This window comes from Sparus aurata, chromosome 11 (assembly GCF_900880675.1).
Source record: "Sparus aurata chromosome 11, fSpaAur1.1, whole genome shotgun sequence".
NCBI classification, from domain to species: Eukaryota; Metazoa; Chordata; class Actinopteri; order Spariformes; family Sparidae; genus Sparus; species Sparus aurata.
In genome coordinates this window covers 14,117,998-14,145,037 of record NC_044197.1, presented here as the reverse complement: position 1 = coordinate 14,145,037, position 27,040 = coordinate 14,117,998, and the positions used below count along the sequence as shown (strand labels likewise).

General features: G+C 40.6%; 1 protein-coding gene and 1 long non-coding RNA gene across 4 annotated transcripts; one reads left to right on the top strand and one right to left on the bottom strand.

Annotated features, from left to right (window-relative positions):
- The first annotated feature begins 1,712 nt into the window (after positions 1-1,712).
- Positions 1,713-16,474, top strand: LOC115592060 (uncharacterized). Of its 2 annotated transcripts, none has more exons than XR_003986060.1 (3): positions 1,713-1,734; positions 3,494-3,560; positions 16,360-16,474. It is a non-coding gene; the product is annotated as an uncharacterized LOC115592060 (long non-coding RNA). The 2 variants fall into 2 exon arrangements; XR_003986059.1 differs by lacking the exon at positions 16,360-16,474 and adding an exon at positions 4,418-4,584 and having other exon boundaries at positions 1,714-1,734.
- Positions 9,119-25,329, bottom strand: LOC115592058 (guanine nucleotide-binding protein subunit alpha-11-like). Of its 2 annotated transcripts, none has more exons than XM_030434571.1 (8): positions 24,993-25,329; positions 24,449-24,627; positions 19,715-19,899; positions 19,168-19,322; positions 17,202-17,330; positions 16,339-16,468; positions 15,656-15,809; positions 9,119-12,162 (listed from the first exon to the last, which is right to left on the bottom strand). In XM_030434571.1, the coding sequence occupies exons 2-8, from the start codon at positions 24,597-24,599 to the stop codon at positions 11,957-11,959; spliced, it is 1,110 nt and encodes a 369-aa protein (XP_030290431.1). In that variant the 5' UTR covers positions 24,600-24,627; positions 24,993-25,329; the 3' UTR covers positions 9,119-11,956. The 2 variants fall into 2 exon arrangements, with proteins under 2 accessions (XP_030290431.1, XP_030290430.1); XM_030434570.1 differs by having other exon boundaries at positions 24,449-24,616.
- Between the last annotated feature and the right edge of the window lie 1,711 nt (positions 25,330-27,040).

Below are 27,040 nucleotides of genomic sequence, written 5' to 3'. Positions count from 1 at the left end.
ATCATGTTAGAACTTATCCAACCCTGATACGTCAGAATTCAACCCGGGGACAGGCATTAAGAATAACTATAACTCCCATGGGAATAACCGATCTTCTCACTGATGGTCTCATTAGCTTCTGCAGGTCAGGTGCACGGATCAGTATCAAATTGAGGCTGTTTCTCAACTAGTACATTAAAGTCACCTCAGGTGACAAGTGAGGACAGGAGAATGTGAAAAAGAGTTACCTAAAGATATAGTTCAACATTTTAGGAAATGCACTCACTAAATGTCTTGCTGAGAGTTAAAGTGAAACTCTCACCAAAATGCAACCTAGGCCTTTTTTGTGAATGTGTATGAGTCAAACCTTTGTGTAAAGAATAATTACAATGAAAGAGGCACTTTTAAGATTTACCATATTTTTGTTTTCGGGTCAAACTCATTTTCAATGGGAGTGCTAGGTAGGGATGTATATTGATAAGGATTTAGCGATTCCGATGCTTTATCGATTCCTGTTTATCAATCGGGTTTTTTATCGATTCTCTTATCAATTCCCAAATAGGCTGAAAAACAAGTAGTAAATGAGTACAGAAAAGAATACAAACTGGTTTATTGATCTAAATCTTATTTACTGCTGAGAATAAACAATACTCAAATGAGTAAAATGAGTCCACAAGTCAAGTGGCTATTGGCTAAGGATAATCCCATAGAGGAACAAGAGGAACACCAAACAAGGAAAGGGCAGGGCAGGGCTGGGCTGATTAAATTAACCTAATTTTTATCATTATCACACGACGTTAGCCCGTTGTTTAATTTTACCTGCTGTGCTGGTGCTAGCATTGGTGCTGCTAAGTGCGTCAAACACACGGCATTGCTGGAGTATAAAGCCGTGTTGTGTGGCCAAATGCTTGGACATATTAGTTGTATTACCGCCTTTGGCGCACAGATCCCTCTTACAGGTATTACAGGTAACGATCCCCGAAGTGTCGTCCTTCTTTGTGAAATGCAGCCAGACTTTGGATCGTTTTTGCCGGGACAACATTTCTCCACAGTGCATCGCACGTAGCAGCTCAGCTCACCTCTGCTCTGCAGCAGCTTGTGTGTGTGACGTCATCGTAAATTTGCGAGTAGGGTACGTTTGTTTACAGTGGCGGCGCAGCCCGGGAAAAATCAATAGCGGAATCGTAAAGGGTTTTTGTTAGCGTTTCCAAAGAATCATTTGACTCAGAACCGGTTCCCAAACGAAACCGGTTAACGATGCGCATCCCTAGTGCTAGGGGCAAATTAACTTTGCTAATAGTATCACCAGGGTCTCTACACATGAACACAAGCATTGAGAACATTGTGTACACAGAGTTTGCTAAAAAGAAAGTTTTTGGACAACTCACGTTAGCAGATGTTTCCTCTGCTCGCTGCCGTCCTGCCAGTGAGAAGTATCGATTTCCGAATGCGACATAGCCTGGAGGTGAGTTAAGGTGGACCGCTCCTAAAGCTTAGTTCCATATAAATGCACGGATAGTTAATTGTTTTGTTGTTAGCGAAAAACAACATTGACGTTGAAGTTAAAAAAGGAACCTCATATAAGAAACAATACTTAAATCAAAAGCGGGAACAGTCACGTGAGATATCGCATGGATAGTTGTTGCCAGAAGACAGTAGCGGTCCACTTTAACTCTCCTCCATGTTACGTTGCATTCTGAGATCGATACTTTTCAGCTGCTATGACGGCGGCTAGCGGAACAAGCTACTGCTAAGGTGAGTTGTTCAAAACTTTTAGTAAACTGTGTACACAAACAATGTTCTCAATGCTCGTGTTCATGTGTTAGAGACCCTGGTGATACTTCGAGCAAAGTTTCATGTTGTGTCGAGCCTTCTTAGTGTTTTAAAAATAGCGATTTTGATGCTATCGCTAATTTGCCCCTAGCCTCCCATTAACTCACCCCCATGAGTTTGACCTGAAAACGAAAATATGTAATTATGCTTTTACACGAAGATTTGACTCACATACATTCACAAAAAAAGCATAGGTTGCATTTTAGCGAGAGAATCACTTCAAGCAAAAACAAAATCACCCTAATTTCTGTACACTAAAATGTAGCTATAGCCAGGCATCAGTTAGCCTAGCCTAGCGCAAACTAGGAAACGCTAGAAACAGCGAACAGCCATATTTAAACAAAAATCCATATTAAAAAGTGTCAAACAAAGAGGTCACTGCACCAAGCCAAGAAACAGTAGCACGAATGACCTCCCTTCCTTTCAGTCTGTTAAGATGCTTTTCCATTCACAAAACTCTCAACAGTGTAGCGATGCCAACCCACCATGCTTGTCTTAGTCACAATTCTCTCTCCGTTGCTGCTCTGTTGCTGTCCATAAAGGACAACACAATTTCATACTGTGTTCTGGGGACCTTATTTTCCTCTGAGAACAGCTTGTTTATTCAGTTATGGCAAAATAAAAAATTCTAACTTTGTGCTTGTACCTCATCAATATTGTGAATCTTATAATTGTGAGTTTGAATTTCTTCTCTAAAACTACACAGAGCTCCTTTAATAGCTGCCTGCAACAGGTGGAATTCAAACTTTGGTCTGAAGAGGGCTGGTTGAGTTTATTCTCCCAGGATTTCACCATGTAGTAGCCACCTGAGTATATGCTTTTTAACCTTTTAGCTGGAAGAGTGCCTCGGATCTTTGTTTACTGGATTTCGGTGTTTCCTACCAAAGAGCAAGTTTTTTTTTTAAACTTCCGAACACTCCAGACTTTTTTGGCCTTCTTCATATGATGGAAGTTACCCAGTTTTACTTATCAAAAACATGCCGAATCTAATATTACAAGCAGAAGGTAAGCACAACACAAAGCCTACTGCAGATACAAAGAGCAACTGGTCTCCCTTTTTTTTTTTTTTTAAATCAGGAATCAGATGACCGCTGGACCAAACTCCTCGAGCGTAAAATACACAACATTAAAATAGTGGGTGCTTTTGAGAATATAAGCCTAATGAACTGTATAAAAAGAACATCAGCTGAAAGCCCAATGGCGGCGCCTTAATTTGAGCAATTACTACAAATTAATACGATGCCATGTATTTACAAAGAGGATGCAACCGCCTGTGCGAGTGCAAAATTATGAGTCATTACAGACTTTTGAAGCCGAGAGGTAATTAGGCTATAAAAATAGAAGAAAAAAACACCACAGAGAAAGTGAAATGTGAAACTGACTTGTTACCGGCTGCACACGACTTGTGTCCACACATCTCCCCTTTGCATTTACTGTCAGGGATTTTAAATGTAAATGCCATACAAATACAGAGTTACCATTCTCTATGCATCAGTGGACAGCCAGACACGGTTAATGTCCTTTAAGTGGTTCACTAAAGAAGTCTCACATTCTCCTCAGCCTGTAATTGTGCAGGACAGACAGGCAAAGCTGCTGTTGAAGACTCCTCTCAGGGAGCTGCTGTTATCTGCATTTTCTACATGCACTGCTGAATGCTGTAATTACTTCTTTCACATTTCAGGAGCCTGTGCGGCACTCACATGTGGAGAGGCTTCACTTCTCCAGTCAATCACACGCATGCCACACAGGTAAAAGCACACACGCTGCACAAGAGCACATACACTTTCATTCTAATGCAGCTGTAAAAAATCTGAACACTTTGATGTAACCTTTGCAAGAACCACTCTTCCAGAATCACCGCTACGATGGCATCTTTTTAGTCTCTCTCACCATAGTGTACACACTCACCACAGCTTCTGATCATGTTCCAAATCATGGAAGGCAGCTGCTGGTTTCACCTCATGGCAGTATGGTGTAATTAATTAGCAGTGACTGCCTGAAATTGGTAATTGAAGTAGCCCTCAGCAGCTAAAATCGGAGTTTGTAGAGACAAAATCACAATCGATTTGCATTGCTGAGATATGCGACGTCAGCAAACTTGTTTATTTCTGTAGTCATTTATCAGCCGCAGGGCTTACATTTAAAAATAAATAGTTGGGCACTGATTAGCTCAGTTGGAAGAGTGGGCGTCCCATGTACAGAGGCTTGGTCCTCACTGCAGTGGCCCGGGTTTGAGTACCTACCTGGGGCCCTTTGCTTCAATTCTCATGTGCTTTTTGTCGAGACAACCAGTGCTAACTTCGGGGTTAGCCTACAAAGATACATCAACCTTACACCACTCTATGTACTTTTTAGTTTTCAAAACTGCGTGTGTGTGGTGCAGCAGCAGAAAGCTGCAGTATATGAAACCTGAACATGAGACATTTGAGCTAAGACACCTGCATTTCTTTCATCCAAAAACAATATTGTACCAACAGATCAAACACAAAATGGTCTCTAAATCTGAATGAAGTTTCTGTCTCCAGTAAAAATGCTGCCTTATTTCCACATCTACCCTCTCCAACTGCCATTATTATTTCAGCCAAACTGGGTTTTCCTCCTGCAGATTACTACAACGAGGAGTTTTTAAACCATTTTACAGACTGAACTGCGGCTCTAAACCAGACCAGACGATGTATTCCCTCAGGGTGAGGAGTGGGCCACAGAGACAAAACCTCTCCAGTTAGAAGCGCCAAGCTGCTGACCTGATGTGGATCTCATATCTCACCAGCGTCTCCCCCGGCAACAAATATATATGTGTGTACTTTTCCATTTGATTTGGTGTCAGCGGTCAGGAGCGATAATGGGGTAAACAGCGTATAGGTCACAGAGTTTGCCTGACTGGAATAAAAAAAAAAAGAAGCTTCTTTTGAAACTTTGCCGTTAAGTTTTTTTTTTACACGGGAGGAGGACTCAGATACATCTCTGTGTGTCTGTCACTCTTTAACATTAAGCCCCAAGGGAGATAAGAGCGGATGATCGGCAGTCTCTCTCTGCCTTTTCTGCTTTGCGCTCCAGTAGATGAAGTGATCAGAGTGGCACCACGCAGAGTACCACATAAAAGAGGATGAAAAAGAGACAAAAGGCTCTTCTGTTGCACGGAGACATCATGCCAGTTGAATAAAACTTGTTGTCCATTGTATGAAAATATGTATGACACGTTTGAGCTGGCAGGACCGATGGCTGAGTATTGAGATTAGAATGAAAACTGAATGTAAAGAAAAGGTATGTTGCCCGTAGAGCCCTTTATGGGCAACATACCTTTTCTTTACATTCAGTTTTCATTCTTATTTTCTGAAAACACTGTGCCTATGCTCGGGTTAGGTTTAGGTACAAAAACCACTCGGTTAGGAGTCGGAAAAACATAACATGTTGGCTTTAAAATACAGGTTTCGGTCCCCACAAACACAGCTGGAAATCATCCAGAGTCACTCCACCACCATCCCCTCCACCTATGTGATATGACACGTTTTGCAGAATTGTCAATATTGTGTGAAGCCTCTGACACATCGGGCTTGCAGACACATTTCCTCAACTAACATTTCAACCTGTCTGCTGAGCTGGTATGACAAGTGTTCTTTACTTATTTTTCTCCCTTTGTGATGGACAAATCCAAACGACAATGTTTTGTCAGGTCTTGGTTAAAGGGGAAAACTCAGGAGAGAGGAGGTGGACCCAAACGCAGTTAAACAGGGGACATGAGGCAGGAGTGGGGAAACAAAAGGCGAGCTTTATTAAATAAAAGCTGTCAACAGGCAAAGTATCAAAAGAAAGCAAGGCAAAGTAGCAACAAAAACAGCCAAACAACAAAGTGCAAAGGAAAAAGGGCAAAGTACAAATCAAAACCAAAGTTCAAATTGAAAAATGCAAAACTCAAATCCAAAAACACATACCGTGGGGGAACAAGGAACAGACAGGAGCAGGAGCAGGCGCATGAACGGGAGCATGGACAAAGACAGAGGCTGACAAATACAATGACTGGACAAGGAGTGAAGGTAACACAGAGTAAATACACAGACACTGATGACAAGACGAGGAACAGGTGAGGAGAGAGTGGAGGGAGGAGGCCAGGTGTGGTAACGAAGGGGAGGAGCACATGAGAGAACATGAAGGGAACAATGCAATAGACAGAGGGAGCCAGAGGGAAGAACACAGGAAAATATACAGGAGAACTTAAAGGACACATGAGGGCATGGAAAAACAAAACAAAAGACACAAGACATGATACCAAGACATGGAAATCAAATACAAGAAACCACACGACAAAACCAGACACAAGAACACAACGAACAACAATCTACAGTCATGACATGTTTCTGTAACTTGAATCATGCATGTTAAGTCATTTCGGCACATCAAATCGTTCTGATGGGTTCAGTCCATCTGAGCCTCCTCCTCCACCCTGCACAGCTTCGCGGCTCTGATATACACACAGCGTCCATGTAGGATGATGTGTGGGATCAGAGCACCCTTTATTGTTTAATGGCCTGTCTGTATGGTGGAGATTTAGAGACCACAGTAGAGTCGCAACAGGGGACCCAATGCTGCAGTTCATCTTCATTTTAATTGGGAACATTTTGTGTTGCTCCTTCCTCCACATTAATAAACCAAAGGCCCACAGCAGTTTCTCAAAAACTCATTAATGCACGAGATGCAGTCCGAGCCAGGTGCTGCTGAGCAGAGAGCACAGAATCAGAATAGATACTTTTCCTTCTCTTTTTCCCCATGATATAATTTACTGCAGCTGCGTTATTAGCTGTGATGACGACAAACAATAACCCCATAAGCATAACACGAACAGAAGTTAACTGCAACATTACTTTAGGTTGTATCAGCTAATAATAAACTCCTGTTAATTCAGTCCTGATCTGACTCTTGTCAGACCAGGTCAAGATCTTGTAGGTTTTTGTCGATGGACTCTTTGCCCCTTCTGAGTTGAGCAATGTGTGCGAGACACTGCACAGCGAGGGAGATTCGGGCTACAAAGGGGCAGCTGCTACTGCAATTGCTTGGGCTGTTTTGGGACACGGCGTGATGATTCATGCTGGCAAATTGATTCAATTCTTGGGCTGATAAGCAGCTTTTTTTTCTCTCTCTTTGTGCCCAAATGCTGAAATGGCTTTGAAAATACCCTTTGAAAAACACACGTCTCCCTTGCCACAGTGAAAAAGGTGCAGGGTTGGTACACAATAACGGCGACATCTCACAATATATGGTGATGCAACTCGATTCTAACCACAGCTTCGACAATCACCGCGCAGATAAAACCTGCACCTTTCTGTACAGTCGCCTCACTTTGCTGCGGGGGGCTTTGTGTTTTGCAGGTGTTTACATTTCTGCAGCTATTTTTACACGCTAATCTTTTCATGTTATTATTGACTGCTGCCTTAGTATCTGTGTGTGTGTAACTGTATATGTTGGGTGTATGTTTGATAAGTGCACAGCAGGTGTGGGTCTGTTTCAAGGATTGGAAAAAAAAAAAAGAAGCTTTGGCCAGCTCTTATCAGCGACAGGCAGTCCATAGCAACAAACCAGGCAGCAAAATAGGTTTCAAAAAAGCCCACAGGCCAACCTGCGCTACACATCTCAGCTCCGCCTCTGAGAGGAGATCACACACGCTGCTGGACTTCTCGCCCCTCGCACAGCACATCACCGAAAGCCCAAGTTCAGCCGAGATGCAGGGGGTTTGATCAGAACAACAGTGTGGGTATGTTGTTTGAGATTCACACACACAAGCCCCTCATTATCAGTAAAGGGCACTGAGCCCCGGCTTCCCACCTGTTGTCAAATCCCCTCATCTTCTTCAGCACAGACAAGTTTTTAGGGGGACTGGAACACACAGTCCTGGAGGAATCAATCTTCTTAAATGTCAGCCTTGCAAAATTGGGTCCGTTCCAAACTGCAGCCCATTCTGTGAGTTTATTCGGAGGATTCAATTCAGTCGTGTGAATTCTTCGTGCTAGTAAAAAAAAGGACGCCAAAACAAACTTTGTTAGGCTCTTAAACTGCAAGAAACAGAGTGCACAACTAGCCAATTAGCATATAAACCCTGGGTGAGGTTAAGTGGAATGCCATCCCCCACAATGCATCCTTCTTGTTAAAATGCCATCCACCCTTTCTGCCCTAGTAGCAGACAGAGAGCAGGGACAGAGGGGTTGTTTAGCTGAATGTGTCAGTCTAGTCTGCCTGACTCACTGATTCTGTTTCTGACTGAGGTTTTGCACAAGTTAGAATCGATGGCTTCCAACATGCTCTCAAAATTATAAATACATGCCCAGACCAAGCCACCTCCACAGACGGAAACGTGTGTTTATAGTTATGACGGGTACAACAGGACTGTTTAAATGTATAAAAAGTGATTCTGGAGGAAGATAGTAGATTGTATGTTCTCTCACAAAGTGCTCCTTTAATAAAAAAGGATGAGCATCAGTCTCCGTATGGCGACGTCATGGTGCTGAAACACGGCAGAGAAAAGTAAACATTGGGTTGGTAGTAAGAAACTTCCAGCTAAAGTCAATTAATTATATTTCACGACTCACATGATCCATTTCCTTTGGTCTGAGTTGTCATTAAGAAAGTGGAAACAGCTGTCTAAGTGGTTATTGAAAAGCTCTACAAAGCGATGCAAAGCACCTTCTTTTTTGGCGTTCAAAGGCGCTCCCACATTCCGACTTGACGCGCTTGAACGCACTGAAGTCGGAGAGACAACTTCCTAATTCGGGAAATGGGAGCTGCCGCGGAGCACAGTGGATGGTGGTATCATCTGTCCACGAAAGCCTTTTTTTAAGTCAGTCGCTCATTAAAGAGATCCCCACTCAAAGAAGCTGACCAAATTTTGTTTGGAGAACGATTTTCTCGGTTTCTTATTAATGAGAATCTACTTTGCTTCTTCCAGATGGAGGAATAAGGCTGTTTAAACAGTTATCATCTGTGTTAAGCCTGAACTGCCCTCATCAAAATCTACATTCTCAGACTCTGAACATGGTGAAAATTTTCCCCTTAGTAGATCTGACAGCTGTTTTTATAGATAGATTCTCAGGAACACAAGATACTGGCTTATGAAAATAAGTGCCTTACCAAAGTAACACCACGTGTAAATCCTTTGTAAACCTTGTGTTACCTGCACAGTGAGTGTGTGATTGCAGCCTGTGTTTTGTCTTGGTTATGGAGCCACAGAGTGTGGTGAGGAGGAAACATATGACTTAGAGGGACAGGGACACTCAGTCATATCTGTCGAGGAAGACAAACAAAAGCAAACAGAAGAATGTGTCGTTCAAAAGTTTTTAATATTAACTAGAAAACAAATATTTGCCCCTGTCCTCCACCCGGGTCTACACAAAATAGTCAACTGTCACCGTATGAGAAGAGGCCTCCCTCTGCATGGAAAGTAATTCACTAGCAAAAGCACTCTCTAGTCACAGTTTATGTGCTGTTGGGAAACAATAATAAAAAAATACAGCAGTAAAAAATCAATCAAAGGTATAGGAGTCATCAGTAAATATACAGTAAAACGATACATTTGTGTTTAGAAGGCATCAATAAGATTAACCGATAAGGCTACGATATCCGAATGCAAAGTGTAGCAGTGTGTAGAGTTCAAAACACTTCATGTACAGTTAAAAAAAAAAAAAAAACAGCAGCCAAAACCACAAAACAGACACATTGTGAGCTAATGTTAGCTCAGCCATCACGGTCAGTTAATTGAATGAATTTCAATGTAATTTTCCACTCAGCACACACTCGACACTCAATGACGCACAGGGGGATAGAACTCACACTTCTAATCAATATTATGAAATTCCCCCTCTTCACACTCCGTTATAAATACTGCAGGACGCACAGAGACTTCACACTGTCACCTCATTTTAATCATCTTCACCCGGCAGATCGCCTGATGGAGCCTTTTTGCCGTCGTTGATTTGAATTTGTCAGTGTGAATCAAGCTGTTTTTCTTGCAGGACAAACAAGTCTCAGTTCCAATCACTCCTGACCTTTAACAACCTGTCAGCCCCAAACTGTGATTTGTGCTCATATTTATCTTATTGATTTTAATTAAGTCTCTTGTGCTCCTGTGTTGAGCTGACAGGAGAATTGAAAGGAGATGGTTGAAGATAGCTGCGCAGCATCTTCTCTACCGGGTCAATAAAGACTCAGCTAGCTGAAAACTTTAAGTCGGACTGTCAGAAAGCTGCTCTAGGCTTTATTGCTGTCAGGAAACTAAGAGTAGAAAAATATAAAACAGGCACATCTGACAGATTACACTGAAAAAATAGAAATTTAGGCACTTAAACCGGATTTATCTTATTTTCTTCAGCACTTGATGGCAGTGGAAACAAGCTCTGGAGTCTAGAAACATCATTCACCTTTAATACTCAATAAGGCCAACTGTTAACAACCAGTTTAGACATCTATCAGTTATGAAACAAAATTATCATTCATTTAGTTTGTATTCTGGTGGATCTTAGTTCAATATAAACCGTGCAGGCAACAGGGTTCACCTCAACTAGCTTGTCTGGCTCCCAGTGAACACGGCTGGACACCACACTGGGACTGAACACAGCCTCTGGGACTGACATAGGTCAGTTTGACAACAGAAGATACAGTATGGAGGTGATTTACACTGGCACAATGAGTCCGGTGATGTGAATGCACAACCAGCGTCGCTGAGAAGAGAGAGTCTGACCCTAAAAAAAACAAACCAAGACTTTTTTGGTGCGTTTTGTTTTGTTTAGTAGAGATTAATGAGCCGTCTCTGCTGTTGCATTGAAGTAGTCATGTGATCCATTGTTAATCTAACAATATTGATCATTGTAGCTTTGAAAAACTTTTCACGTTTGGATCTAAACCATCCAAATCTCTTTTATGTGCTTATCTTTTCCTATCAGAAAGGCATCAGTGATGAACATCTTGGATTAACAGATGTTGCGTATTAGAACACTTCAACAAAACGGATGCCAACGACAGGTGGATCCTCTCATCACCAAACTAATAAAGACATCATATCTGCCTCCTTACCCAGGGCTCAGCTGCTTTACAGCGCACTTTAATTGGTGTTTGACAAATGCAATCTATCACATTTATTTATTGGAGGAGTAAATGAATATAAAAAAAATTGACAAAACTGTGCTGTAACCTATGCAAAACTTGTGAACAGTAAAATACAATAAGTATTCTAAATATGTATTCTAGACCTTTTAACTGTATAAACTTGAATCCACCTCACTTCTGTTGTGATTCTGTGTTTGTGTTTTTGACTCACAGCTTGTTCAGTGAACAACTGGAGTTTAGGGTGTTATCACATACTGCTGTGACGGCACCTTGAGAAGGTCTCTACAGGAGGCAGTTACGCAATGTTACGCGCATGGTAATCAATAAAGACAGTGCTGAACAGATGTCTTGAATACGATAATATGTAAGAACTATGGCCAGTCGAGATTTTGTCACTCTGAGGTGAAACAATCAAAGACTCTGTGGTGACATCCACGTAGAAAAAAATCACCTGATTCAGGGTGTCTCAAATTAAAGGTGCAGTATCTTATTACAGCCACGCTTGGTACAGAATGGAAACTGTCTGCAGTGTGCGAGCATCTACTACAACTGAGTGTAACTGGATTCATATAAAAATGTGTGTGACAGGGTGGTGTACCCAAGCATGACCCCATCTCCAATTGTAAAAGTCATTACTCTGTTAATGGCAGCATAGCACTTCATAGCATCTCTGCTCCTGCTTCAATTATGGATCAATTTAGTCACTGCATGACCCAAACACTTCTTCATCTTTTCAAGGAAAAAAAAAAAAAAAAAGAGGGAAAAGGCTTCTGAAAGAAATGAGGATGATTAAAGGGTCTCACTCCGTGATTAGGAGTTGGATGATCCTGAATATCCCTCGATGTCATCAGGTTTTGTACCTCAAGAGGAAGAGGAGGGCTGAGCAGGTTAGTGATTGTACTGACGGAGAGAAGTGTACAAACTGTCCCTTCATTCTGCAGCTACTCCGAAGAACAGGGGATTGGTGACATTCTGATTGTTCAGGCTTTAAAAAGGCAAGGAAAAAAATCAACAAAATTTCGGCCTTCATCAGGTCCTTCACTCAGCCAATCACAGTTCAGATCACCCCGTAGTCCCTGAGTGACTTAAGCAGCACTGTGTCCTTGACGTCGCTGAAGACCCTGCGGATGTTGTTGGTGTCTGTGGCACAGGTGAAGTGTGGGTACAGAGTCTTTCGCTCCTCCCTCCTGTCACGGTTGATGGCTTGCTGCTCGTACAGCTTGCTGATGTAGTTCTTGGCGTCCTCGGGGTCTCGCCTCTTACCTGTCACAGAGGTGAGAGGAGACAGAGCACATGAAAGCAAAAGATGAATTTTGGTTGGAACCAGAGCAATTAGTCAGTCTGCAACTAATTAATAAAAACTAAATGATCCTTTGTGTGTGATAGTAAATCAATAATAGTTTTTAGACTGCTGACAATCAAATTAAGCTCTCTGAAGATGTCAAGTTTTCCTTGTGCTTCACAATTTTCTATTATTATCATTAAAGAGAATAATCAATAGATTAACCGATGATGACAATAAGTGATAGAGATTAAATTACTGTTAACATTCAGGATATTAATGCATCTTTTCCTTCAGTGACCCTGCATGATTGTCACATGATTTAGAGTCCCCGGCAATATTTTGTTGTTAGGCAACAGTACTATAAGCCAGAATCCCGAGAGAAGCTGGCAGAATGACACAGAGTCCGTCTTTGTAATAATTCTCAACAATATGGGAAAAGCTTCACAATTTCCCACCTTGTTGGACAAAAGATTACAAAGATTACAGCCAGATTTCACAAAGTTTATCTGATAAACCAAAGAGAGATCCATCTAGTGTATATGGTATTTCTATTCTGTTGTACTTTATTTATTTGTTTGAGTATATTTTATTTTAATCTATGCTATTTTTCTCTGTCCATGCCCACCTTGCACTCCTACTTTTTGTTATTGTTTGCACATCGTTTCCTTTTGCTGCTGCCAAATTGAATTTCTCCAACAAGGGATCAACAACGGCATTTATCTCTAATCTTATCATTATCATTTACTCTATGTAATGTCGAAATTAGTGTAAAATACCCATTAAAAGTTTACAGGGCCCATAGTGACGTCTTTAAATTAGCTGTTGTGTTAGACAAATTGTCCACAACCCAAAGATATTTGATAAACAAATATATAAAATGAGAACTGCAATCATTAATCCAAGTCAAGCAACAAATAAACAGCAACTATTTCGCTACTTGATTCATTGTTATATTCACATTTGCTGATACCAGCTCCCCAAATTTGAGTATTTGAAACTTGTCTTTCTTATATCTGATAGTAAAGCAGCGTTTTGGATTGGTCGTAAAAAAAAAAAAAAAACAAGCTATTGAAATAGATTAACTTGGTCTGTGCGAAAATGTAATGCTCATTTTCACTATTTTCTGACATTTTATAGACAAAACAATGAATCAAAAGAGGGGCAGATTAACTGAATGAATTATTTGTAATTTTTGCCTGATAATTGATTCATTTTTTGTCATTTGAGTAAAACTGTAATTGACTTATCATTTCAGCTCTATTCCAATTCAAGATTCTCACTGTGTCACCATGGCACTGCTGGGCCTCTAAACAACAACATCCTTCAAGTTTGGTTACAGCAGCAGTAAAAAAGGGCCACACAGTCACACATCTCCACACGGAGCACCACAGCATTAGCAGCAAACAGCAGGAGCGGTGGGAACTGTTCGTAAAGGTAAAGGTTAAATTGACATCAAGGAGCTTGACCCTGTATGAGTCATTTTTTTTACCCTGCTAATGCTGAAGGTACAACACAGTGAGCGCACTGCAGATCACACACACACACACACACAAGTAATTGTCCGCAGTCACAAATTCCCGCCCTGTGCACATACACCTCACAAATGTACACCCGGAGGTAAGTGGGGGGTGCAGGGCTTGCGGGAAGCAAAGTATCTGTCTGTGGTTGCCATGGGTAACAGAGGGAGAGAGGGTGGTGGTGATGGAGCCTGGGGGGTGGTGGTGGTGGGGGGCTGTTGGGGACTGTAAGGCCAACGCTCTACAGCCTTTCACGCCAGCAGAGCTGCGGGCTGCAGCAACATCATTAAGCACACCAAGTACCTGGAAGTGACTCATTTGCAACTGTGTGTGTGTGTGTGTGTGTGTGTGTGTGTTTGTTTGTGTGTAAAGAGCGAAAGGAAGAAATAACACTAGCTAAAAATACTATAATGATTGCTGGCTTTGCTGACACCGGCAAAGCAATCGACAGCGATGGACAACCTTTCAAATTCAGGGATCAGGGCTCTTTCAAATTTTCTTATTGTATTTTTTTTTTATATACCTTATATTATACCTTCGCTGCAGTGGGATGTAGGATGTTATGAAGTTGCTGCATGACTAAAGCAAACTGGCTGGAGGAAAACCACTTCACAACCTTTTTCTCATTATTTAATCTACTGATTATCAAGTTTATATAATGTTAAACAAACATGCTTGCCATCAGCTCTGTGATGATTTACCTGATGGTTTACTACTAATGCTCACAATAACAATGCTATATTTTAATCAGGGCTGCCCAAAGTGTCGTCTTTAGGGCAAAGTTGGTCTGCCATAAGGTTTGATTTGGCTGGTCATGAATCATGAATCACTGCTTTATGCTGTTTTATTTTTGTGAGGTGAAAATTCTTCATTTTAAATATGTAATTTCTAATTATTAGTCATTATTCTGAGATTGGTGGGCAGAGTGACAGGAAGTCAATCAAATAAGGGAACTTTGGATCCTGGTGCTATGGACGTCATGAGAGGCAAGTGGAAACAATTGTTTAAGGAACTTTAAAAACATCATCCTCGCAAAACATCTTTTTCACCACTTAAGTCTTTAACACATGAGAGAACACAATTTAGATCAAACTTATTCTTCTCACTTGCTTCTCAGGGCTTCTGCATAATACCATTTTGCATCTTAACAAAACACTCAGCACCACCATTATGTTTTAGATTTAGAACTCTAAAGGAAAAAGTTTGGGCACTCCCGCACTTGAGGAAAAGCCAAGAGGACACTAAAATCAATAGGATTCATCTAGTGGGGACCCTACATGGTCAGAGACAATTGTTGAGTTTTATCAGTCCGAAAAGGTGTGGACTGACCCATCGAACTGCTTGTTCATTTGTACCAACAATCCAAAACGAAGATGTCTTCAATTTATTGTGAAAAAAGCAAATATAAAAAAAAACTCAGGCCACTTCTCTATCCACACTGTGAGCCAGAGAGCTGCTGCTAGAATTCTGAATCTGAGAAGCCCCCAGTGTTTGATCAGGTAATTTCATCTAGACAAAATTAAATTCACCAGACAGGAACCCTTTGCAAAAATCTGGTACACTGTCATTAGTCTGATTAAAACATTAAAGTGAATGGTTGATGGTCTTACAGGTTAACTCCGTCATACTGTCACTTTACCGTACCTTTAGCTTCTGTGATAAATTAATTGAACTTCATTTTTTGTGCATTTTATCTTTGTGTGTATGTGACACTGTGACTCCATACTTCTTATCAGAATCAATAAACTGATGTTAAAAAAACTAAAAGAAATGCTGCAATAATTAGCTTGACAAACTACTAAACCAATTAAATTGATTATCAGAACTGTGGTCTATCCATTTGTTTAATATATGAATTATCTCACCACTTATCTGGCTAATCCAACAGTTGCTATCAATTTACTATGACTGCATTTTAAAGTAAACCAAACAAACACATACATCCACAGCTCACCTGTGAAGCTAGGGAAGTATTTCTGCAGGTCGGAGGTCTGGATCTTGTCAGCCAAGATGTCAGTCTTGTTGAGAAAGAGAATGGTGGAGGTGTTGAGGAACCATGGAGAGTGAATGGTGGTGTAGAACAGAGCCAGACTCTCGTGCATCCGGTTCTGAAGACAGACACAGAGTCAGATATAATACCGGAATCAGCAGCACTTCAGCTCAAAACAGGGGGGGGGGCGATTTTGCCCCACTGAGTTTTTACGAGATGATTATGACTTAAAGAGAGAAAAAACACGAGTTGTTATGGATGGCGAGGTGGATTTGGATGGCTGAGGTTGAAGCAGAGAGGGAGCAGGAGGAGTTTATGGGGTGTCTGGAGCACACGGGCCACAGTGGAGGTTAATGAATGTGTTGGCGGACTTAAAAGTGGCTGGGAGAGATAAACGGCTTATTGACAGGGTGGGAGGGAGGAACAGACCGAAGGTGACAGAGGGCTGGAGAGGCTGAGGAGAGAGAGAGATAGAGAGAGAGAGAGATTTTCTTGTGCGAGAGTGAAACCTGCTGGTGGATGGATGAAATGACTGCAGTGAGGATACGAGACACAAAAGATATGGATGGATAGAAACATAAGAAATCCTTTTTTTAGGGATGCATAAACACATTTTGACAACACAGTTACACACTCAGTGCTCTTACAATGGTTTCTCTCTCCTCCAGAACCTGGTCATATTCGCTGAGAGAAGCCAGGAAGATGAGCGAGGTGACATTTTCAAAACAGTGAATCCACTTCCGACGCTCCGACTTCTGACCACCCACGTCCACAATCCTGTCACACACCAAGACAGAGGAAGGAAGATACGAAGACACAGTTAAAAAGGGCAAAAAGAAAACAGTTTGGGGAACAGATTTAAAGTCTTCCTATTAAAGCTATAATTATGAGGTTAAATAGCTGTGATTGTCATTGTGTAATGTCTTGACAAAACCCGGTAATATTATGTTCAAATACAATCCAAGGAAACTGATCGCTACTGTCAAAAAAAGCTTACTGCTCTGACAGCCACATGTGGCTGCTAATGGCCTGAGACTGTCTGTTCCTGACATGGACTTACAGCATGTCACCTTTCTAATGTGACATGCTTTCACACAGCACGACAACTCTGTCTCTGTCTTCTCTGACACTTTTTCCTCATGATTTAAGCAAGTTTGTCATTTAATCTGGGAACAAAATATTACTTTCAAGAGAACCTTGATCTTTGTCTGCTAAGCTGTAGTTAACAAAGATTTCCGTAAGAAACAATATCAACACGTTTAAAATAAACCCAGAGAGCGACACCTCACTTCCTGGTGGGGACTTTGTGGAGACGCAATCGGAAATGTGATCTCACACATGCGCGCGCACACACACACACACACACACACACACACACACACACACACACACACACACGTGAGTAGACAAAGCCTCAGCGTTAGTCAATAGTATTTTTTTCCCAGTGCAGTGAATAGTGACGGTGTAGGATTCATCTGTCTGACAGATGGGTAACCTGAGGACTGATCACCTCAGTGTGATGGTCTTGATGGTAAAGGAGTAGTCGTGGATACCCGTGGTGGGGAATCGAACTCGCAGCACGTCCTGTTCTGTGGGGATGTAGTCTGGGGCAGCAATGCGTTCCAAGTTATTCATGTAGCTAAAAGAGAGGAGAAGAAGAAGAACGTTTTACAGAAGTGCTTAAAAGTGCGTTTCTGAGCTTTGGTGAATACATATTGCCTCTGTTTACATCGCATCCAGCCTCGACAGTGTAAAACAAACTGAAGTGAGACAAGATATATGATGAACAAGTGATGATTTAAAAAACGGTGACTAAAAATACAAGAAGGGAGTGGGGTGAGTCCATATCAGTCCCGTGTGCAGGCAAACGCTTTATGGCTAGTGTTGATACAAGCTGTCATTAGCTAATGTTGACTGCATGTCTCTTATCATATACACACCATGATGATTGAGCTGCTGGGCAAACACAGGACAGAACAGCAATCGAAAAGACAGAAAATAGAGGCAGCCTTTGTTCTGTGACACATCAGACATTTGGAGCGTGAGGCTCGCACCTTCTGGTTGTTACATCTTCTCATGGAGATTAAAAAGTCTCAGGGACACGCTGTCCGATGATTTACTAAAGTGTCAGATTAAAAGATGATTCATGTCTCCCAAACCTTCTGGCTGCTTTCCTCAAATACTTTTTGATCAACTGGTGGTTTTAAAATGGCTGTTTAATAGTCGAGTCAGTAAAGAACTAGCCCCCTCCAGTGGTGTCAGTGCTAAATATGGTATATAAGTATAAAACTTAAAAACAAGGACATGGAGCTGAAACAAATCAATCACATGATAATGTAATTCAAAGTCTAAAATTAGATCTGAAACAGGTACAAATGTGGATTTAGCAAGAAAACATGATCACTTATTTAAAGATAAGATTGTTTTCTTGAGATCACAGAAATAAAGGAAGTAAAAATAAAGAAACTTTCCACCTCACAATAACATAAAAACACAAAGAAAGTAAGTCCACACAGCTACTCACTTTATACATTTTCATTTTTAGAACATATACAGTAAGAAAAGCTTGTGTAGACAGCCTTTTGTTGCTGCTTGTGAGTTTTGGTACAAAGGTCAGATGGCGCAGATGTTTTTATGTCGCAGCTGGTACATAAATTGTGACGTGACTACTGCAGCTGTACTTTACTACTTATACAGTATTTAGCTTTGGAATATGAACAATTTGCTATTTGTGCTCAAAGGTTTTTTTTCCTTCTGATTTCTAGCCATGCAGATACATTTAGTCCATTGACCCAAAAAATTATTGTTGTATATTTTGCTATCTTCAAATCGTTTCCGTAATTTCTAAAGTAAAAAAATAAGAAAACATTCACAGTTTCTAGCTTCTCATGTTGAAAAAAAAAATTACTGTGATGGTCAGCCCTGCTGCCCAAGACTTCAGTGAACTTTCCCCCAGAAAACAGCCTCCCAGAGTGAGAGAGACAGACAGCATCCCGTTCACTGATGGTGATTATGTAATTATGTAATTTAGAGGGAAAAACGTAACTGTGTCACTTTCCAGGATGCATAGTGGGTCAGGATCACAACACATTGTAACTGCACCCATATGATTATAAACAGTCAGCAGTACATGTTTAGACATAAATATTACATATTAGACGCAGGGGGGGGGAACATCTTGAAAAGAAACACACAGACATCGCTGTCATGACTTGTACTGTCACGCCTGGATCCACAGCGCTGTATGAATTGACACACTGGTGCGGCTTTATGCCAGAGCTGCTTGGTTCAGTGTGAACAAACAAAGGCAGAGAAATGGCAAGCCTTCGCTGCGCAGATAATGCAGAGTCTCTGTGTGAAAAGAGCTATTGTTGGTAACTCAGTGTGACAGTGTTTTATCATGTGATACTCTCAGATTCACGGCCCTCAGTCAGGGTGCAGCACAGTTTAGAGAGCTCTAACTTCCATATACTCACTACTCTGTGGAGTCCAGGAGCTGGTACTCGCAGCGCCGACTGTAACAGACCCGGATGCCAATGTCTGCCCAGAGGCGGCGGATTGCGTCAATGTAGCCCCGCTCCAGAGTTGTGATCTGCACTGTGTTTACATCCTGTAGCCACCTGGCGTAGATCTGAAAGACAGCGAGACACTCAGCATATTATTGACTTAATTAGAAGATATTAACGGTGTGTGTGATGTTTTAAGAGGACTCTGTCTGACAAAGATTATAAGAAGTCCTGTTCCATGTTTTCTGTGATTAGTCTCTGCAACATCTTCCTTACTCAGGGATTGTGTGTGTTCATGGTGATACTGTCAGCTTCTATTTATAGACCACAACATGCTGCATGTGTGTTTCTGGCCCGGTGTGTTTGACACCTCTTGTTTAAAGTGAACATAATCCCCTTGACTAAATTTAGTGCACTCGCCCTGATGCCCGCACACCTGTGTAGACATCTGTGTTTGTTTGTGACTGACTGTGTGTTCACGTGTAACTGGGAGCGTTTATGGCATTGGTCCATGTACCTCGTTCTCTGGGTTGGAGTAGGGGATTCTGAGCATGGTCATGGCTCCCGTCATGGCCTTCATGGCTGTGAAGATGTTCTGAAAGATGCATTTGGCGAAGGCTTTCCTCTCCTCCTCTGAGAAGCCTCGTCCGTGGATGATCCTCATCTGTCGGATGAAGGTGGTTTTCCCGCTCTCCCCAGTACCTGAGGCAACAATCGGGAGAAATAATAATTAACAAAAATTATCATTTTGTGAGGTTTCAATCAACAGGCAGCTCAGAGGTGAGCACATTTACCTCACTGCATTAAGGTCTTCAGTTTGAACCTGTCTGTGTATTATGGTATGTTCCATTTACTTCAGAAGTCAGAGCTGGGAATGATGTCTTACCTAAATTGACCATGTTACAGTACAATAAGTCATTATACCAGTTCTAGCTAGATTGGCCATTGTTAGTCATAATTAGTGATACCAGCTGATGAAAACGTAATACACAGATAGAAGTTGAACAGTACTGTGAAGCAGAATCAGCTATAGGGGTTTCTCCAGAGATCAGCCTTTAAAAAAAGTAAGTGATCATCCAGCGAAACTGTTTGCTTTAAAGATATTCAAACAGGTTAAAAAGACAGGATTGGTTAGAATGTAGGGCACAGACAGCAGCTGAAATAATGCAAAAGAACTAACTGCAAAATAAATAATATATTTATTTTCAGCAATCAGTGAATCAAGTTAATCACAGTCTAATTTCCAAGTTCTGGAAGTTCTAAACTATATTCACTATAACTTTAATCGCGTAAATGTCTGAACCGATTATACTTTAAACCTACAGACACACGTTTGCTTTTATCTTTGCTTTTAGAGATGGATCACATGTATATCTATGGACACTGCAGGAAATCTGTGTATTTGGGCGGTCAGGTCATAAAACTAAAGATTGTGATTAATATCAGGTGAGATGCTGGTAGGTGAAATAACACAGTGCTGTATCGTAGCCAACTGGGCGTGTTTCAGTTTCATTTAAAGACGTTTCACCTCTCATTCAAGAGGCTTCTTCAGTTCTAACTGAAGGGGAGTTTGTAGGATTTCAAACTCTGTGTGCTTACAGAGTCGTTAAGGACAGTGTGAACTCTGAGTTTCAAAGTGGTTAGGGCCACTTGCGGGTCGTTGACCCAACCGACTCTCATGTGAATTACTAGGGCTAGGTGAGCCCTGGTGTGAATAGTTGTTAAACTGTCTGGGGAGGGAACTCAGGACTGCATTGTAGGTGGGTGATGTAATGTCGTAGGCCACCTCCTAGAACATATGTCTCAAACACTACCACTGCTGTTAAATGATTAATACAATCAACCCTCTTTAGTAAGAGCAACAGCAGTAAAATCCAAGTTTACGATGAATTTCAACAAAACGACATGATAGCATCATTTCTCACCATCTACCTGCTGCAGGTATTTGTGCAGTTAAGGGTTGAAAAGTTGAAGAGGAAATCAGTGAACCACATCAAGAACAAAGTGGCTGACTGGTGCTGTTCAACAGGATGTTTCTATCATAGATTTTCTCTTCATGTTAATTTTTTCGGCCACAGAGATTAAGATCAGGTTCAAAGGAAAAAACCTTGGCTAGAGATGAAAACTTCTCATCCTGCCTCAATTTTATGAATACTGCATTTGATATTTGACAGTCTCCTTTATTTTATCTATATTTAATGTATTTGAGAACAAGTTGTCTCTTTAGTTGAATAAGGATCAATGCTGTCTGTGAGAGGTTGTTAACACTTTCCAGTAATTTCCTAACACTGCACTGGAGGGGTAGCAAATAATCCTCCAACCAAACTGTGTTGAGAGATGATTTATTGACAGTCCTGTTCCCGCACACAAACACTTTTTTGTTTTTCTACACTGATGGAGGAAATAAGACAAGGCAATAATTCAAAATTATTGTTACTGTCTTCCCAAATCATTGCAGGGTTTCCCCCAGGATATTGTCCAGCAGAGGTGGAACACCCCTAAGATCCTGACTGCGTCCTGTAATCGAGTCGGTTTACTGATAACAAACTAAACAAAAGACTGACTAATTAAATACATGGCACGCGTCAAATACTGGCTCTGCTCTTTTACGCTCTCTTTTATTTCAAGTGTATTTGTTCTTACAATGTGGTCTTTTAGTTGAGGTTGCCCACCTTCACAATAAAACAATAAACCAGTGCAGGAAACCGGCTGTACTGTTGTCATAATCATAACTTTGTGGTTCCCAGTACTGTGGGTTACGGTTCAGTCAAGTCAAATATTCACCTGTTTCATCCTTTGTGAAAATAAGGGAATTATTTTCATTTTAAAATGAATTTGTTGGTCTTTTGCACATTTGTTTAGCGAAAAAAATTATCCTAATGACTTGATATTTTTGATATTATTATTATTATTATCATCGGAAGTTGAAAACCTACTTCATGGTTCTTGTTTGCAAGAATATAGAATTTTGTTCCATAACAACACTAAACAAACAATTGTATTAAATGTGAATAACTTCACTTTTTAACTATGTGAATGTGTGAACTGTAGCGCTTATTACCAAGAAATACATTTTGTCCATACGTCCTAAAATTTGTTTTTCACTTTAAGCCACGTAATGTGTCTTTCTGTTCCTTTTGTGTTAATGAGTTACAACTGAAAAAATTAACAATTCATTCATGTTTGGCAGAGTAAATTTGATAAGTAGGATTCAGTTAGGATGTAAGCGTCATTTAATCCGCCAATTATTTTGTCAATTGAATGAGTTAATTCTTTAGACAATGAAATGGGTTCAATGGGAAAGGTTAAAAAAAGACAAAGCCAGTGGAAAAGCAGCAAATCCTTAAACCTGAGTGTTGAAATAACTTAAATAAATAATCAGTAACCGAACTTGTTATCAGTACATTTCCTTGATTAATCAACTAGTTGTTTCAACTCTAATTTAAAGCAGTAACAAGGAACTTTCATTTTGTGTTGATTCTGGCGGCCCCTGTGGACAAATGTGGTATGAGCAGCACCACCGAGGATAAGGATCCAATGTTTGAACGTGAGCAGGAAAACTTTATATTCCACTCACGTCAATTTCAGGGCATTACAGAAAGCCTCCTTCAGTTTTTACCTTTCATAATACGATTACCAGAGATGCCAGAATAGATCAAATCAATTTCAATTATATTGCCCAAAATCAGTATCACATTGCCTCAGTGGGCTTTACAAACAGTATAGGGAGCCACATCCTCTGTCCTTAGACCTTCAATATGTGCTAAACCCAGAGTAAGTGCTAAGAGGGATCTAAACTTCACTTACATTTCAGTTACAATCCATTGAAATACTGTAGCTTACAACAACTTATTCAATAGTGAATTTTCCATCCAAAAATGTTCACAAAAATGTTTGTGTGTGCTGTTAATTACAGTTCTTTGAAAGGAAGAAAATCAGCCAAAACTGGAGGGGCAAACTTTAAAAAAAAAAAAATCAGAATCTGACTAAAAAAATTGAAATAAGTGCATCTCTAATGCAGATCTTTCTTTGGTCATTGTTTGCATTCATTTTGGAAGCCAGGACAAAAAATTGTTTTGCTGTTTGCAGGATACTCAGCAGTAAAGCAATGTTTCTATATGTGGCTACATCAGATTAATAACTGTGATATAACAATGGTTACCCACACGCCTAAAGCTGACAGAGCCGACAGATTTGGTTGCCTGGTAGTAGTGAATTTGTTGAGCTAAACCTAAATTTATCAACATTCCTTTGTAAGGTTTTTTTTTTTATAACAATAAGCCAAAAATGAGATGTAAACGATATGCAGGTCTTATAGAGGCATCAGTAATAAATTGAGAATGTTTCATAACCCGTTTAAAGTTCCTCATACTTGTTGATATCGCCACACATTAATATCCTCTCTCTGGCAGCCGAGGTGCACCTGCCTCCATTAAAGCATTAAAAGCACTGCCGATGCCAACCAGCTATTAAGTCATCAAACCAGTTGTTAAGTAGGCCTCGTAGGTTTGTGGACTGTGTCTCTGTCTTTGTGTTTTCAGGTAGCCAATCCCAATCTGGCCCATTCTTTACAACTCGCACAGTGTCACATGCTTTACATAGTATTCTGTCTATGCTGCTGGCTACCAAACAGGCCAAGCAGTTTTTAACTTCCATGCAGGGTGTTTCTTGCAGTGTCATCTCGATAAGAAAAAAAACAGCATCACTCAGTGTTAGTTTAAGTTAGACAGATAGACAGATTAGATAGATAATTGTTGAATCTCATTCCCAGGTCATCAAGTATGTGGTTAGGGTGGGACTGACACGGGAGTGAGTCTCAACTATCAATTCTTTTACTCCAGTATCACCTTTCATACCTTTAATCTGATTTACTTAAAGGGGCACTACGTACTTTCGTAGAGGAAATCCAAACCCAGATTTGAATATTTGCAGGATTAAAGAGGTAATAATACAAACTCAAAGCAACCATGATGCAAGTATATACATATATATTGATCAGTGTTTCCCAAAGCCCAAGATGGTGTCCTTAAATGTCCACAACCCAAAGATTTTCAGTCTAGTGTAATGAAGGAGTGAAGAAACCAGAAAAGATTAATTCTTTATAAGATGGAAACAGAAATACTGGAGAACTAATTGATTAATTGTTCCTTTGTTCCCTCTTTTGACATCATTGTGCCATCGCTATGTAAAAGATGAGCAGCTGTGTGTGTGTGTGTGAGGTGTTTGTGTGAGTGTGTGTGCTGCCACTGACCCAGCAGCAGGATTTTGATTTCCCTTCTCTCCTTCTTCTTCTGCTGCTTGAGGATCCTCTTGATCTCTTTATCCACGGCGATGCTCCTCTTCTCGTCCTCGGACAGACAGCACATACAAGTGCGTCTGCACAGTTTCCAGCAGCCCGCCATGGCCGAGGAAAACCACACTGCAATGAGACTGTCAATGAATAATCAGCCATTAATGACACGATAAGGACTGACAGGAAACCGCCTGTCGAGTTTTCCTATCTCCATTTGATGCCCATTGGTTTTCGCTTCCTTCTCATTAGACCTTAATCCAACACAGCCCGGGAAACCTTACTTTGAAATCATCGTAATAGGTCAGAGGTTAATTTGAAATGGAGTCTCACGCGTTTACAGTGTAACAGGAGCTCCGACAGTCATCAGCAGGCTCGCGTTGAGATTTTGACGCGGCTGAGAGCGGTTTCAGATCAATCCCGGCTGCTGTGACAGTAACGTTAACAAGTTTACCTAAGAGGACTTTGTGGAGTCTAACTAACAGGAAACAACACAGCTTCTTACCTCCAATCTGTCCGTCACACTCCTTGAAAGCGAGCAGGTACACTCTCTGATTTCTGTCCGCGGTCCATTTGTTTCCCACCCGTCTGTCCCGACCACCGTCCGCTCTGTCCACCTGCGGCTAACGGCTAACAGTCACTGTCGCTGAGGCGGCATAAGCCCGCTGACACCGAGAGGAAAAAAAACACCTTAAAAAAAAAAAAACACTCACACGAAACAACCTGAAGCTTGGGACAGTTCAGCGCTTCACAGAGGAATGTGAAGCTTCTGTGGTCCGCTGAAAACAGTCTGTAACAGGAATGCGCTCAGGGCGGCGCGCTGCGGCAAGAGAGCGGCAAAAGACCGCAGCTGCGCCGGAAGTCCGGCCTATGTGTTTGGAAAATAAGAGCACGTTGTTTCTACTTGACAGTTGTTGGACTTGTAGCCTGTATAGAACAAGCTATAAGATGATTCAGTTGAGTTTGCCTCTGGGTTTTACTAACTGTAAAAAAAAAAAAAAAGAATATGAAAAACTTGTAATTTATGAGGTTTTTTTTAATTGTTACTGTTTTATAAATTGGGGGCAGTGGCAGTCTAAAGGTCAGAGAAGGAAGCTTGTGACCATAGAGTCGCTTGTTAAATTCCCCAGACTAGCAAGATCTGAGTGGGGGAAAACTATTTTATTTCATTCTGTCTATTTTATTGATCAACTCAATGTTTATCTTTGTTAACCTTGATCTGAGCTAAAAGTCTGTGTATATACCTATCTGTGACAATGAGATCAACCAAATTCTAATCTATTCAATTATTGTTACAGTTTAAACAGTATTATGATACCTGAGCTTGAGTTGAGTTTGGCCATTTTATGATATTTTATATGTTACTTATACTTATTAATCAATTCATTTCAAAAGGTAATAATGTGTTTTTGAGCCACTACACCACATGGTTAAAGGAGCACTATGCAGTTTCAGAGAATAAGTTCAAACTTTACATTTTAATATCTACAATATTAATGAAGTTATAATACAAACACATACATATGTATGTTTTCATAAGTGAATTAACCAGCTGTTCTCAGAGCAAAATAAGGCCACAGAGCACTGTTTGAAGCTAGAAAGGTGGCAGGATCCACCACATATAAACAAAGTAAAACATTATAAACTGTGCTCTCCTTTAAGGTCAGTTTGTTTGTTCAGTCATGAAAACAAAGAGTTTGATTATTTGGTTTGAAAATAAACAGCCAATGAAGATCTTTCTCTGCTCATTAACATTTCTTCAACAAAACTACAGACTGCTTCTTTAATAGATGAAGCTATTACTCTCAAGATATATGGTCAACTATTAAAATGCGATGCAAAATAATGCAATAAACTACTCACTAGAATATCAAAATTACCCCCATATGGACAATTTATAACATTAAAGTACTGCTTACATATCAATGCATTTTTAGTCATCATCCTCTATATACATAATGACATAATTCTCAGGAGCCATCACAGTGACACACTTTTGATACTTCAACTATTATAGTAAAAATACTTTCACATAAGACACATTTTGACCGACTGACTTTCACTAGTAAAAAAGAAAGCATTTTTACATTGTGTTATCACTGCCCTACTCAAGAAAAAGATATTACTTACTTACTTACTTCCTTCAATGCATAAAAGCCCACTTTTAAACATAACTTATTTTAACAGAAAACACACATTGTTTTATTAATGTGGGATGTTGTTGTTGTTAACATCTAATTGATTGCACTCGGACCAAAGGTGCACCATGCTTAAGAAATTAAATCCGCTCAGGGTTGTGCAACAGGAGCTCTCTCCCCTGCAGAAAGTGATTCATTGTTGATACTGACCACTCCCCGGTCACACTGTTGCAAAGTCAATACCGTGAGCTGCCAACGACTTTCACAGCTCACGCATGACATGAATAGATATGGAAGAATACACAATACTGTAAGTGCAGCCAAAATAGCTGAGGTTGACACATATAACAGCTTATGTCTATGACAGATTGTTGCAGGATGTTATCTGACCCGAGGCCCAGTTCGTGCCATGTCG

Bases quoted from the DNA above. Each gene is read 5' to 3' on its own strand.
- LOC115592058 (XM_030434571.1), bottom strand. From the start codon at position 24,599: ATGGCGGGCTGCTGGAAACTGTGCAGACGCACTTGTATGTGCTGTCTG. The intron at 19,323-19,714 runs GTACATGGACCA...GCTGTCTTTCAG, and splicing joins ACTCCAACCCAGAGAACGAG to ATCTACGCCAGGTGGCTACA. The intron at 12,163-15,655 runs GTGAGCTGTGGA...CCTCTGTGACAG, and splicing joins ATACTTCCCTAGCTTCACAG to GTAAGAGGCGAGACCCCGAG.